This window comes from Ctenopharyngodon idella, chromosome 7 (assembly GCF_019924925.1).
Source record: "Ctenopharyngodon idella isolate HZGC_01 chromosome 7, HZGC01, whole genome shotgun sequence".
NCBI lineage: Eukaryota > Metazoa > Chordata > Actinopteri > Cypriniformes > Xenocyprididae > Ctenopharyngodon > Ctenopharyngodon idella.
In genome coordinates this window covers 21,518,817-21,534,000 of record NC_067226.1, presented here as the reverse complement: position 1 = coordinate 21,534,000, position 15,184 = coordinate 21,518,817, and the positions used below count along the sequence as shown (strand labels likewise).

Genomic DNA, 15,184 nt, shown 5'->3' with positions numbered 1-15,184 from the left:
ACACTTTGTTCTGTAAATGTTTACAGTTTTTCTGTATTTTTTACAAAATTGTTCTGGCAACCACAGCTGCCAAAATTATTTTGTAAAAACTACGGAATATTTTTTACAGTGTATGTTTTAACTAAAGCCATATTGTATCAAATCACTAACTTCTTATTAATGAGTGAATGCGCAAAAGTTTTAAATGTTACCATGTTTTTACCATGCTATTACTTTTTTATTTTTATTTTATTTTTTATACATTTACTCCCTTTATATTCATTAAAAATTGAGAAATTCTTTTAAATTTCATTTTTTAAAAAAAAATTTCAGCAAAAACCAGTGTGATGCAAGAAAATATATATTTTTATCACTTTTTATGAGATTTTATTTGAATATATAGTATATCATTAGATGAAATGTATAAGGACATATAATATGAGAATTACCAGCATGAACTCATTAACTTTTTCTAACAAAACAACATCAATTACATTACTCTGAGATATTTTGAAACAAAATATTTTTCTTTCATATGAAAGAATGATGATGATAATAAACAGCTTGAATCTCCTTTTCATGCTGCAATGCTTCATCAATAGGTGGCAGCAAAGTGAAATGTGGACTTTCTCTTTTCCAAACCCTCTTTCCTTTTTCAAATTTAGACTATTTGGACTATGAACTTTTGCTCTAACACATTAATACATCTTTTTTTTTGTCATTTTATTTTAATGCATTTTACAGAAGTAATTTAAAACAAATCCAACTAATAAATGTAAAAAAAAAAAAAATAAATAAAAAAATTATTTAATGTGTAAAGCCACAGTTCACTTTCGGGTTAAAACAGACCCAAACACAAAAGACGTAACAATTTAGTTCAAATGGTTATATCGCTTTTTGTTTAAGAAAAAAAAAAAATTCTGAAAAATAAAACGTGTATTTTGACAGTCTTAACAAAGTTTCATCTTTGTACTAAACACGATGGATTTAAAAATAAATAAATAAATAAATAAATTATGTAGGAGAGTGGGGATTGATGAGCCAGTGGGTAAGTTGACCCACCCCCTGTATCTTGGCAACCGTACCCTTTTATTGCCATGTGACCATATATTTTGGAACTACCCATTATTTCTGCAAGACTGTGTAAAGGAGAAGCACATGGGAGGAGTGGAAGGCGCCAGTTAACTTTAAAAACAGTTTTTGGCTTGTCAAAGTAAAATTTTAGCATAACAGATGTAATGGCTGTTACATCAAAGCAAATTTGTCCATGTCTAAAAATATTTATGAATCATATTGGTGATTTAGCAATGTATAAAACCATGCAAATCATTTAGCCAAATATTATCCTGAATTGGTAAGCTAGCTTGTTTTTCCCAAAATGGCAGCTATGGGGGAAAGTGAGCCAAATGCTGTGGGGTAAATTGAGCCAGTGTTTATCCCACCTTAAGGCACTGAATTTACAGTGTAAGTTAAATCTCTGAAGTATAAACCGCTATACTTTCAATGTAATATTATGCAGCTGGGTTTTTTTCTTTTTGAGTTTGATAGGAACAGTGTATAAGTCCACCAAATCCTTCTCTGATATGAACCAGAAGATGTTTCATCATGTATATCTTTCCACCAGCAGTCCCTAATGGCCTAACATGGTCAACATTGCAGAAAAACTACCAGACCAAGAACAATTTGACTAAAATATTTATTAGTTTCAGTAACATTTATTCATTCTAATTCAGTTTTTATTTAATTTTACTCAAATTCTCTGTTTAGTCTGTTTTTGGGAAGGTTACAACTTTGGTGTTCAACATATTGTTTCAGAAATGCGAACAATTAAAGATATTGAAATTTCAACTTAATTTGGTTGGTTTTATGTTGTTTAAGGTAGCTTTAAGAAAAGAAATATAAATATTTGTAAAGGGATATTTGATTACTAAATTAGTTTTCGAAAGAGGTAATCTTTTAAAAGAGGTTATCTTCAAAATTTCACATGGGTTTGATTCAGATTCAGTTAGAGATGGTCAGTTTACACCCACCTACTGACTCGGCTCAACTTACCCCTAACCTGGGGCAAATTGAGCCAGAGGAACACTTTTTTATAAGAAGCCATATTTTTTAGAGCCCTTTGTCATATAACTATTCTGATCATTTAAAATGATAGGAATCCTTCCCAGAGGTACATGGCCACTTCAGAAACCACTGCAGTTCCAGTGCTTGTCGTCAAAGGAAGCCCAAAGGTTCCTGTTGCAGCAGCTCCAGTTGTTCCTTTAGGTTCAGAATATGCTGCAGTCCCAAAGATTCCTGTCACAGCTATTACATGTAATGGATATATAGAATATTCATGTCATGACCACAGCCAATGCCAGTGCCCAAGGCAGCCACAGTCCCAGCCAATTCGAGGCTCCTTTCAAAGCTGCTACAAAAAAAAGTAGTCTACTTGTAATATGAAGCTTTATATGTAAATATGAAGATACATTTCTAGCTCTAACTGATTTTAAATCGTAATTTTAGCAACCCCTGAAATGGGCCATTGCGTCTCTCGTATTTACTACTAAATGATGTGCAAATTGGTGGGCGGGGCTAAAGAGGCAGTGATGTCAATGTAGGCATTGATTTTCTTCTTTTTCGTCGCACTATGACGTCATACTGAGACAAAATCAGAAACTAGTCATTTTGGCATCTTGGTTTCAACAAAAACTCTTTTTGGACTATGAGGAAGTTTTGAGTTCTGAAACTTACAGAATATTTTTATAGTACAATGACCTCTTATATGTCAAAAGATCAAGGAAAATTTGATTTCTCATTTCATGACCTCTTTAAAAGACCCCAAACAGGCTTTCTGATAACTTTATACTTACTAAAGCATACTAAAATCATCTTTAAATAGTTTTAAGCCTTGTTTTTAGGTTGCTGTACTGCATTGGAACTGCCAAGAATTTCTCAATTTATCAATGCTTTTGAATACTTAGCACCACACTGTCAGCCAACAACATTTCCATTTAGATCAACACAAATGTTTTTATTGGGTCACTCTGTGTTATGTGTCATTTCGTAGACTACTTTTTTATCCAGCTGATAGATTAGATAAAGCAAGCCTGATCTTACAAAGTTATTTTGTAGTCTGGGATTGAACTTGCATATTTTGCTCCCTAAAAGGGTAGTTTACCCAAAAATAAAAGTTCTGTCATCATTTACTAAAGTCCAAAAGAAGATACTTTAAAGAATGTTTTGGCTGTTTTTTAAAGTCATTCTAACACTGTATAGACAAAAACACTGAGACATATTTTAAAATATCTTACTTTATGTTCCACAGAATAAAGAAAATCATACAGGTTTAGAACCACATGAGTGTGAGAAAATGATGACAGAATTTTCATCCCATCAACAAGGTGCATCCACCATATGCTGCTAAAGAAAACCATGTCATAGTATATACAAGAGCATCCCATTAGCTATTTTTGTCAATGGCTTTCAAAATGATTGACTTCCTACATTTTGTCTGATAAAACAATGAAAACTACATGAAAAAAGTCACTTTTAATATATCCACTTCACAAGAATACAGTGACGCAACTGAAATAAAACTCACAATAGGAATATTTCGGTCCGACCCCCAGGTTGCATTTCATACAAAGCACTCCTAAAATATTCATTATTAGATGATATGTGGACTGGCATATGTGAATCTCCTCAGGGTTTTGAAATGTTTCCCTTAATAAGTAGATGTTTATTATTAAATTTCCTGGTATACAGACATTCAACGGATGATTAAGACTTTACAAGGTTTAATGTGTCAATGTAAGTGAATATAGACATACAGTATGTTGTCGTACCGAGGACCATACAAATGTGCGTTATAACATCTTGGCTTATTATTTTTATGAGTATGCTATTAAAGTAAGACATCATTGTTTATTTCACTGAGAGATCAAATTAAAAATGTGAGTTTGGCATATACAAATATTATAAACAAATACAGTCAATGACCATATGTCCTGGTGAAAATATCCCAGATGTTAGAAGCAGCCTTGAGTAGGTTCTTTTGAAGTGCGCAACAGGTGTTAAAAGTCTCATGCAATGATAAGGACAGACTCTATGTCACAGTGTACAAACAGTACGGCTTTGCTAACACACAAGATAAAGACATGACTGTGTACTTTCCTAGAAGAAAATGGTTAATGCTACACATCTACCTATGGACACAGATACAAGCTGGTACACTTTGTACAGAGTTTACACATTTTTGCATGCGGTATTGGCAATAAATCAAGAGGTTTTGCTATTGCAGATTGTGTAAGTGTGTGTCATACATTTATCAAACAGAGAATTATATCTGTGTGGTCATTACTGAAGCAGATATGATGAACAAAATATCAAATACAGGCCAGTGTACACTCTTAAGCATCTCCAAACTGATCTCAGATGACGATATATACACAACCATTCAAATATTTGGGGTCAGTAAGATATACGAAAAGAAATTAATTTTATTCGGCAAGGATGCATTAAATTGATCAGTTAAATTGATACTTTCTGTTCAGAATTCTGAAAAAAATATATCACGGTTTCCACAAAAGTATTATGCAGCTCAACTGTTTAAATGTGATAATATTAAGAAATGTTTCTTGAGCAGCAAAGCATATTAGAATGATTGCTGAAGGATCAATCGACACTGAAGACTGGAGTAATGATGCTGAAAATTCAGCTTTGATCACAGGAATAAGTTACATTTTAAAATATATTAACACAGAAAACACTTATTTTAAATTGTAATATTTCACAATAATAAATGCAGAAACAAAAAAAAAATGCAGCCTTGGTGAGCTTAAGAGACTTCTTTAAATAACTTTTTTAAAAATCTTCCCAACGCCAAACTTTTGAATGGTAGTGTATTTAAAAGCACTATTAGAATATTCTCAAAACATCTGGATGATTGCTTTGACCGTAACACGCACACACAAAAATTAAGTAAAATACCAAGAAAAGCAAAGGAAATCCTCTTTGTCTTCTAGGTGAGCCAGAAAATTAGAGAGCCAAATGGACAAACTTATTTATAAAGTCTTGTGTTTTATAAAAATCTCAACATTTGTAAGTCAGAGCCATAATGAGGACAAAGTCTTGCTCCATTTGATGCTTCTGTTTGATTAACAGTGACGTACTAAAATTAAGCACTAGATTCTGTCAGCATTTCGATGCTATTGGCAGCCATTGTCTATGTACTTGTGCTCTCATTTATCAACAGTACAATCAGTCTCTTTTCAGTTAGCAGCCATTTTACTAAACATCACCAAACTCCAGGCACGTGCACAGATAGACCCCAAGTGGTGCTTAAGCACCTGCCCTTTTGGCCTCTGACTAGATAAGTACCCTTTTTGCAAGACTTTTTTTTATTATGGCATCCATTCTCAATCAATTCTCAGCATGTGCCGACAACTTATTCTGAATAATAATGCGACTCCCACCCTCCAACATACCTTGTCACAGCCACCAAGCGAGCAGCATCCACATCTCACAGACCTGCCTTCATTGGTGACAGCCAAGTAACCATCGTGTTTGCTCTAAACTTCGACACTCTTTGTTGTCACCAATGTGAAATTAAATCAATATTAAAACATCTCAATACAGCCAGCCTAACTTAGGCAATAGCCCTCCATTAAGCTTAACAATAAACAAACTAGTCTGCTGTTGACGTAAAATAGCATTGTGTAAGGTCGGAAATGCTACCAAAATGAATAAAAATGCCCCTAAATTCAAGATATGAATTGCCCTTGTACGAGTTATTGTATTCTGTGTTTATAGCATACTATGGTTAAGCAATATCACATGAGCAGGAGTGCTATTTTCCCAAATATCAGCACAATTTGCAAAATGTAATATTAATTTTATAAAACCGTTCGATAAACATTACGTTTATTTTTAGACACAACGTTGTCAATTTTGACAGTTTTTGCTCTATTGGGCCAACGAAAATAGTTCCAAACAAAGCAGAGTAGTTGCGTCTCCCAGCAACACACAACAGTGTTTCGTTCTTGAATGATTCACTGTTTTTGAACAAATCAGGTAAGTCAATGATTCAATGACCCATTCATAAAGTCAATGGAGACTTGCTTCTTTCATGAATGAATCAGCTGGTTTGAACAAATAGGTTAAATAAACAATTCTATCATTCACTTATTACGACTTGCCACCACCTACTGTCAGTTTTAGTTTAATATATAATAGTATTTCAGTTTTCATACATTTTCCAACTTGTCATATTTCTATATTCAAAATGTTATATTTAGAACAATAATCTCATAATACTATTTAGGCAATTGTAATTGCAGTGTAAATGGATTTTGATAAATGGTAAGATGGATTTTGTTAAAACTGATTTCATTTAATTGGTATAACAGCCCTATAGTGTATAGTTTTAAATAATATAATTAATAAAAGATGATCAGCAATATGTAACTTTACTTTTTATAAATAATTATAAGAGGGGTGCCTTTTTTAACTTGAGCACCTGCCCCCCCAAAATGTCTGTGCACGGCCCTGCCAAGCTCTGAACGATTTTGACAATGATATCATATTTTTCAGACTAGATATACTTGTTAAACCAAAATGGGTTCTTACGCTGAAATTTTCTAGGTTTGATGAGTGTCAATTATGCTTGTGCTGAGCCACGGATACTGGTCTCAGTCAGCCTAGTAAGCGTTCCTGAGGTTTGCGTGTTACTGTCAGCCTGTCTGGTTCCTCCAAACAGCGTTCCCAGCCCTCCAGCTCCTCTGGCGCTACGTCGGATGCTGTTCCTGTTCACTTCATCAAAATCATCCCTACAGCAGTTGAATGTCGACAGAATGCCCTGTCTGAAGCGTTTGTTCATAAAACAGTAGACTATAGGATTGACGCAGGCAGATGTGTAGGACAGCAAGTGGATGAAGGATATTGGTGCTCCTGAGAGGAGACGATCGGCTGAACGTCTATCGAAGGCTCGCCAGGCATTAACGACGAAGATCGGTGTCCAGCAGAGGAAGAACAGCCCCACGATCACCAGCAGCATGCGTATGACCCGTTTCTTGGCCATGAGGTTTGCTGTAGGGCTGTTGCTGCAAACCCTTCTCAGTTTGGATTTTGGGTTGCTGAGCATCACGGGTTCGGCGCGCTTCCTCTTGGACGGCTGGAGGTAGCAGCCATCGCCATCACCATTTTTCAGATTGGACGTGCCGCATTCTTTCTCTAGTGAGCAAAGTGAGGATGAAACCATGATTATGTAACTTAGGATAGGGCTGTTCTGTATGTAATCCTAGAAGCAGCTTCTCCACTATCTCAGACTAATGCATATACATTTTGCAGTTTGCATTTAGTGTTAGTCGCATAGAACTTTCAGGTTGGTCATAAAGCCGTTGCCCTCCGCTTATTCAACATGCTAAAGTAAATGAATAATGAATGTATGAATATGTCCAGACAAAAAATGTCAGCCAAAAAGGAGAACACAGTAGGGCTAATCAAGGTAAATAAATATTCAACAATTATAAAATAATTATTTTGCACATTATTCATAACCACCCATTTTACAAAAATGGCGTTTAAAGATTAACATTTTATTGGACAAATATTGGTAATTCTCATTTTGTCTCATACAATACATCCGTTTAAGCTTACTTCCACACTATAGAGTAGTATATAGTATATACTAGTATATCCGAAACAGGCGAAAAGTACCTGGATGGCTATCCCATGAAGACTATCCCATGAAGCCACGGGAGAGAAGATGTAAATGGCAGTGAAGCAACACAAATGATGTTGGTAGGTCACGTGACAGTGACAACATGGCGAATGTAATACATCCGATTTTCATTCAAACTACCCATATTCATACTATAGAACATACTTTTTTAATGGTTGAAAAGTAAAAGTGCGTTAACACAATGTTGGAATTACCGTAATTACAAGACTCCGAGCTAGCATTCATGCCCTCGTAAAAACTCGTAATTGCAACTTGTAATTTTCTGAGAGCTCCGACTTGTACCACCTGACCGCTGTACCACCTGACTTCTGCAGATTCATTTTGTCATTGATAGTGTTGCCATAGAAACACAAAATTCTGAACGTCACGTGTAATTACGGTAATGATGATTATGTTGCAGAATAAAATGTGTCTTTCAAAGTGTTAATCACAGGTTTTTATTCTTTATTTTCATTTAATTTATTTATTTTAATTATGAATTTTAAAAAATTTGAGGTAACCCATGGGGAATTATGCTGCCTTGAATGCACCTGGGAAACTCGTACCTCCAAGCTGGCCATTCGTTATTAACATTGGACACATTCAAGTCAGAAACATAACAAACATAACTATAGTTCAATATAGATGTTGATGTGACCATTCTGCAATGGTCACATCAACATGCCTTCCAACGTCATAACTCAGCATCATCTAGAATTCCAAGTTTCCCACTTGTAAATACAACTTCACTTGGTCATTTATGTGCTCAGAACTCGTAATTACGATGTTTCCGATTCCACTTGAAGTGCACATTAGCCCTCTGGGTTGTCCTACAAATTGACTTTATGACTAAACAGCTCAATTTAAAAGGCTTTTATACAATAATTCCACATTTTAAATATTAAGGTCAGAAAGTCTATGATTTTTTTTACCATACCTCTGTTTGACTTCCTATTAGCCATTTCAAATTTGATTCCCCTGTAGAGTTCGAGTGAGGTGAGGCCATAAGCTGTCATCATTATGATCCCAGGCACGAGAAAGAGTATCAGCAACAGGAAAACATACCTTAAAAAAGAGAGACAGAGAGAGAAAGAAGTCAGTTGCAAAGTCAGACATGGGTTGACAACCTCTGTTATTTCTTTTAATATATTGCATGTTCAGATATTCATACAACAAAATATTCTGGGGGCCATGAAAGTTTTGTGAAAATGATCAAAAATGCTTGTGATGGCTGACAACTTTTTAAAAAAAAAAAACGCTGACAGGGAAAGAGTTAAAGTAAAGAACAGTTAAAGGTATATTTCAAGAATAAAAATTTATACCTTAATAGGAGTATATAAGGTGCAAATATAATATATAAATAGTAAACTATAAGTAGGATGTTAGGTTCACTTAAAGAAAACGTAAAAGCATATTTGCAGTATAAAACTACTAAAATAGTAGTTTAAAAACGTAGTTGTGTACGCAAAATTTACTAGCTACATTTAAAGTAGGCTATACCTAAACGTATACTTTTATACTCTAAAAAGTGGGCCAATTTAGTCCCAAGTAATACTTATATATATAAATAGCACTTACAAGTATACTACTTGTACATTGATATTAGTATACTTGCTACATAAAGTATACTTAAAAATATACTTAAACTTTACTTAAGTGTACTTAATAAAATAAACTTGAAGTATACTTTTTTGTAAGGGTTAACATACATGGTCAGTATAAACTGTTACTGTATGAAAAAGAGCAGCATGGAGGTTTTTTAAAATGTCTTCTTTTGTATTCCACAGACAAGATAGTGTCTATTTACATTGAGTGCAAATCATTCTGTTAGCAAAGGCAATTTTCACTAACTCCGCCCACAAATACTCAGATGTTTTACCTTTAGAACAAACAGTACTGTATATTACTTCTATTTACACTTTGTGTGAATATCATCAATCCCTATTTGCACTTATACTTAGTGCAAACAGTATCTACCACTATTTACACACAGTATAAATAGCATCAGGTTTTTTTACACTTAGTCTAAATAACTGCTGCCGAAAACATAACAGCATACAGGTTGTTCCTAATATGACGATAGATGATGACAGAATTTTTTTTTTTTTTTTGGTTCCTATTCCTTTAACACCTTATCCTCAAAAAGACAAAAAACACACACACAGTCCTAATAAATCTTACCAGGTCTGCATGACATCACTGGGCCAAACCAAGCGGCACATGTTGCCTGTGCTGTTGTTACTGCGCATGAAAGGCACCAGGGTGCTGCCTATTGGATAAGGTAGCATGAGCAGAAAAGAGACGACCCAAGTGGCTGTAATGACCTTTGCAGCGTGGGACTTCGTCTGCCAGGTACGGGACTTAAAGGGGTTGCAGATGGCACTGTACCGCTCCAGAGAGATGGCCACAAGGTTAAATGTGGATACACTCACCGAAATACCTGTGTTTGGACACACAGAACTCAATTGAACACACAGAAATAAATCTGGGCTTGTTAAAGCACTGATTCTCAGAAGGTCTGATATATATATATATATATATATATATATATAGATAGATAGATAGATAGATATTTGCTTCTATAAACCTCAGTAAACACAAAAGTGAAAACAGACAGGAAAACTTCATAACAAACTAACTCTAAGTCCTGATAACAAAGGCATGAACTGTTAATAAACTTAATGGCTTAACACTGCTCCCTTTACTACTAGTAAGACAGCAGTTAATTAGACAGTTAGACAGCAGTTAATTAATTAATGTTAACAAACCCACGCGGTAATAACAACAGAGCATGTAAATTAAGTCAGCTTTATCATGAACAAGTATTACAGAATAGCACAAAACAAACACATAAAACATGCTGTTGCATCAAATACAGAGACAGTGGCATTGTCTCATTAATAAATTGTTTACATGGCACATTTGCAACATCTGGAAGTGTGGATATGGAACTGGCTATAAATAGTTTTCAGAATTGTTACACAAAATTCAACAAGTCATAAATATGAATTCAAAATGGATGTACCTTGGAATAAACTGTATAATCTCAAAGGTAAAAAAAAAAAAAAAAAAAAAAAACTCTTGCCGTTACAGTTGAGCTTTACGATATAATAAAATGCATTTTAGTACTATTAGTGCAAGCTTCACTGTGGTCGTGGTCTGTGATTTTAGCCCCTTAATGAATAATAATGAATCTAAATCAGCCTTTTTTACTAACCAAATGCAAGAAAAAAGCAGCTGGAACATTAGGCATTTCCTTTTGTAAGGTGACCGTATATAGTCTGCCTCTCTTGTGTATAAAGTTATCAGATTTTTTTTTTTTTAAGGCACACAGATGCTTGTCAGATCAGAGAATATCACCTAGACATTCTCACACAGAAGTGTATCATCATGATACTCATATATACTCACAGAATAGCACAGTTACTACTATCACAATAAAAATTTCACAAATTTCACAGTTCAAATTTTGTACCATAGCAAATTTAACTATACAGGCTACATTACAACAGCATGTACGTAGCCTTCAAATAGTTTTAGTTTATAGGAAAGAAAATTGAATCACAACTCAATTCTATGTAGTTTGATTCAAGATGAAGTCCATGTATGTTAAATGATCTGCTATCATCTGAATCAACTTATTTACAAAGAGAATAATCATAGGAGTATCATATTTTGAAAGAAAAAAAAAATGTTACAGACCAAATCTGTAGAACTCACAAGTACTACCATTATTACTTCAATAAAACCATTATAATTTGGTATTAGGCACCACTGGCATCATAATAACAAACAAAAAATATTCTGAAAAATATTATAGCCTATTATTTGAGAAAGATCTCATATTAATTTAAAGTTGGACTAATTTTAACTGGTGTTTTGGCAGAAACTGCTGTTACGATTGCAGATTTCGTAAGGGGAGGTATGGACAATATTCAATTCAGATAACAAACTACTTGTCACTACTTGAGATATTCTATTAAAGCTAATGTTAAAGCTAAAACTTTAGCTTTTAAGCTATTAATCTGATTAAAGTAGCTGCAAAAAGTTAAGTCTACAAATATCAAGATGACTCACCCATGAAGTACGTGGCCACTTTACACATGCCGCTGCCGAAGATGAAGTCTTTCATGAGGTTGGGGATGAGTGTGAAGGGCATGCAGAACACACACAGCATCAGATCACTGACGGCCAGAGACAGTAGGAACAGATTCGTGACCGTCCGCATTCGCCGGTTCCGCACCAGAACGGTGATGATGAGGCTGTTCCCTATGAAGCTCAGGAGGAAGATGAGCACATACAGCACGATCCGAACAGTCTGGTTCATATCTGACAAACAAACAAACGAGATGAGAATATCATATTCTACAAGATTTCGCAAGCAAATTATGGATCTTTTGAACATTTACTCATATAGGCAAAGTTGTAGCTACAAAACGAAGCTTGTCTTGGCTCGTTCACAAATTTTCCAGCACAAAAAGCCTGAGCTATGCGCTGATACACAGGAGAGATAAAGTAAACTATTAATAAATGAAAATAATATGTATATAGGGCTAATAAATAAATGTAAATAAAGTTTTTTACCTTTTGGTTCGAACGTGCTGTCACTGTCATTTTTGCACTCCGACAAATTTCCGATTCCCAATCCACATAATATTTTATAAATATCAGTGGAATTGATGAGCATATCTTGAATTGTAAATGTCTCCATGTTTGTTGTTTCTGATGACTTCCCGCTTTCCTTCACAATATAGATATATAGTATCTATCCGAATGAATGTATCCTTATCTCTTGGAAGTAAAAGTACAGGAACATTTGCTCTGCCATAATGCCACAGTGCTGCACTCTATAGTAAAGCACATGGTTTTATCCTAATTAACAATGATATATTCAATACAAAACTGTATAAAGTTTTGAAATGTCAAAAGAAAAAAAAAAATAACAAAAGAAAATGGATACTTAAAGTAAATCCAGGACTGTATATCGTCAAATCTTGCTGCTCATGCTGTTGTGATGTGAAGTAATGCTGTTGATCAGTGCTGCCGTTCACTGAACCGTAGACCCCGCCTTCACTTTCTCACTATAGACACCTTCCATGAACTACTAAAAACAACCCTAACCCTAACCCCCCCCCCCCCTTTTTTTTTCGAGAAATTGTAACTGTTAGCCTACATAACTTAAAATGAACCATAAACATAACACATTGAATACCTTATTTTTTACTTAAAACAACAACAACAACAACAATGTATTATTATTATTATTATTATTAAATGCAAAAATGAAATAGTTTGGGGTGTCCCTAATGCAACTCACCAGATTTCCCCCTATTAAAAAAAAAAAAAAAAAAAAAAAAAAAATCTAATAATAATGTTAATTAAATTTGGACACCCAAGAAATAACATAATTTGGACATTTTCTACAGCTTGATGAGAAGAAAAGTTGAAACACACAAAATTATAAATCCCACAGAAAACAGACAATAAAACAGTTAATGTAATATTTAAGTTTTAGGACTTATTATGTCCCGCTCCCTACATAGGACAACAGGTTTGGAAAATGGATGGATGGATGGACGGACGGATGGACGGACGGATGGATTTATTTTGTACACAAGTCATGAAATATGCCACTAACTCTATTCTTTCACGTATACATATAATCGAGCAACTACTTTACAACATTTTTAATTAACATTGAAGTTAATTCTCTTCCATTTTACAAGTGAAGTTGTTCCGGTACTCTTGGATACTCTTTTACTATTCTGACTATATAGGTTTATCCCAAAAGAGATTTTAAGGGCCTTGTTACTGTAATTTACTGACCTCTCCACACTGAACAATGCACTCAGTGCTCTAACACAATTTAAATAGCTTTAAAGAGGCCTTTTTTTTTTTAGAAAGAGGGAGAGAGAGATCTGCAATGCTTAAATGCTTAAAATGCTACTACATTTTTGTAACCCTTTTATTGTGTTTGTACAGTATGTGAATATGTGTGTATAGTCTATTAAAGGATTTGCACCAACTTGTCAACTATTTTACATCTACCTAATGCTTCATACCAGTGTTTTGTATTTGTTGGTCACATGACTTGTTTTGTGCTTGTTGGTACAAAAACCTCATTCATTCTGACCTGACAGCTTACACATTGAAGAATTGTTGTTCTGGAAGACTAGTTAATTAGTAAAAAAGGATACATGCAATGTGTCTTAATGATTTGGCAACGTAAGACCCTTTTTACTATGAGCAATAAAGCTAGTACATAACATACAGCTTTCAGCCATACTATAAAATATTGTAAAATATAATAGGTTTTAGATAGTAAGTCCTTTGAAGAAGACCACACGCAGGTTTTGTTAACTCAAAAATCTCTAGCACTGGCCAAAAGCTTTAATTCCTGATAACTGCTGTCAGATATATTTGTGCTCGATAAACATTATCAGCATTCCAGCAAAAAGAATCAGAATCTGCTTTCTTGTTCATGTCAATACATGTTCAGGTTCAGCCAACCTGTGCAAATTAAGAAGGATTATTTCTTTTTTTTCTTTTTTTTCCTTTTTTTTTTTTTAAAACAGATATTCAATGAGTATCATCTGATATCTACCCTCATCTTCCCTGCTAATCCATAGTAACAGAACAGCATTCCCATCTAAAACCACAAACGATTATCTTGTATAGCCGTGGCCAAAAGTATTTGCAAAGTTTTGCTTCAGTATTTCTAGATTATTTTTTCACGTTTTTACTGGAAAATAATGCTCTCATAAGCATTTCATAAGTTTTAAAGGCTTTTATTGGTGAAAGAAAACAAAAAAAAAAAACATTCAATATATGTGTATTTACAGTGTTGACCCTTCTTCTTCATAACCTCAGTAATTTACTCTGGATATCAGCTTCTGCAAGGGCCAAATCCTGACTGATGGTGATCCATTCTTGCATTATTAGTACTCAGGGTTGATCACAATTTGTGGGCTTCTGCTTGTCTACTCACCTTTTGAGGATTGATCACAGGTTCTCTATGGGATTAGATCTGGGCAGTTGCCTGGCCACAGATCCAAAATTTCAAATTAATGATCTCCTAGCCACTTTATTATCACTCTTGTCTTGTGACATGGTGCTCCATTATGCTGGAAAATGGATAATCACCAAATTGTTCCTGGATCATTGGGAGAAGTTGCTCTTGCAGGACATTTTGATGTTTATTATTGGGAGTGTTTTTGGGTAGAATTGTGAGAGAGACTCCCTTGGATAAAAAAGCACCCCCACACATGGATGGTCTCAGGATGCTTCACTGTTGCATGACAAAGGACTCATGGTAGAGTTCACCTTTTCTTCTCCGGACAATCGATTTTCCAGATATCCCAAGGTGGAAGGGAGCTTCATCAGAGATAATAACTTTGCACCAGTCTTCTGCTATTCAATCCTTGTACTTCCTGCATAATTTCAATCAGTCCTTGATGTTTTTCTTGGAGAGAAGGGGCTTCTTTGCTGCCCGTCTTGACGCAG

General features: G+C 34.6%; 1 protein-coding gene across 1 annotated transcript; it reads right to left on the bottom strand.

Moving 5' to 3' along the window:
* Positions 1-3,491: 3,491 nt before the first annotated feature.
* On the bottom strand, positions 3,492-12,808 carry cckar (cholecystokinin A receptor). The gene is made up of 5 exons (XM_051900978.1): positions 12,266-12,808; positions 11,759-12,010; positions 9,863-10,121; positions 8,619-8,746; positions 3,492-7,191 (listed from the first exon to the last, which is right to left on the bottom strand). Exons 1-5 carry the CDS (start codon positions 12,390-12,392, stop codon positions 6,620-6,622), a joined length of 1,338 nt encoding a protein of 445 aa, XP_051756938.1. The 5' UTR covers positions 12,393-12,808; the 3' UTR covers positions 3,492-6,619.
* Positions 12,809-15,184: the final 2,376 nt, after the last annotated feature.

What these genes read in the sequence shown, in the direction of transcription:
- cckar (XM_051900978.1), bottom strand. Translation starts at nt 12,392, where the DNA reads ATGGAGACATTTACAATTCAAGATATGCTCATCAATTCCACTGATATT. An exon ending in AGTGATGTCATGCAGACCTG is followed by an intron (nt 8,747 to 9,862) that starts GTAAGATTTATT and finishes CTCTTTTTTAAG; the next exon opens with GTATGTTTTCCTGTTGCTGA. An exon ending in TAATAGGAAGTCAAACAGAG is followed by an intron (nt 7,192 to 8,618) that starts GTATGGTAAAAA and finishes TTTGCTCACTAG; the next exon opens with AGAAAGAATGCGGCACGTCC.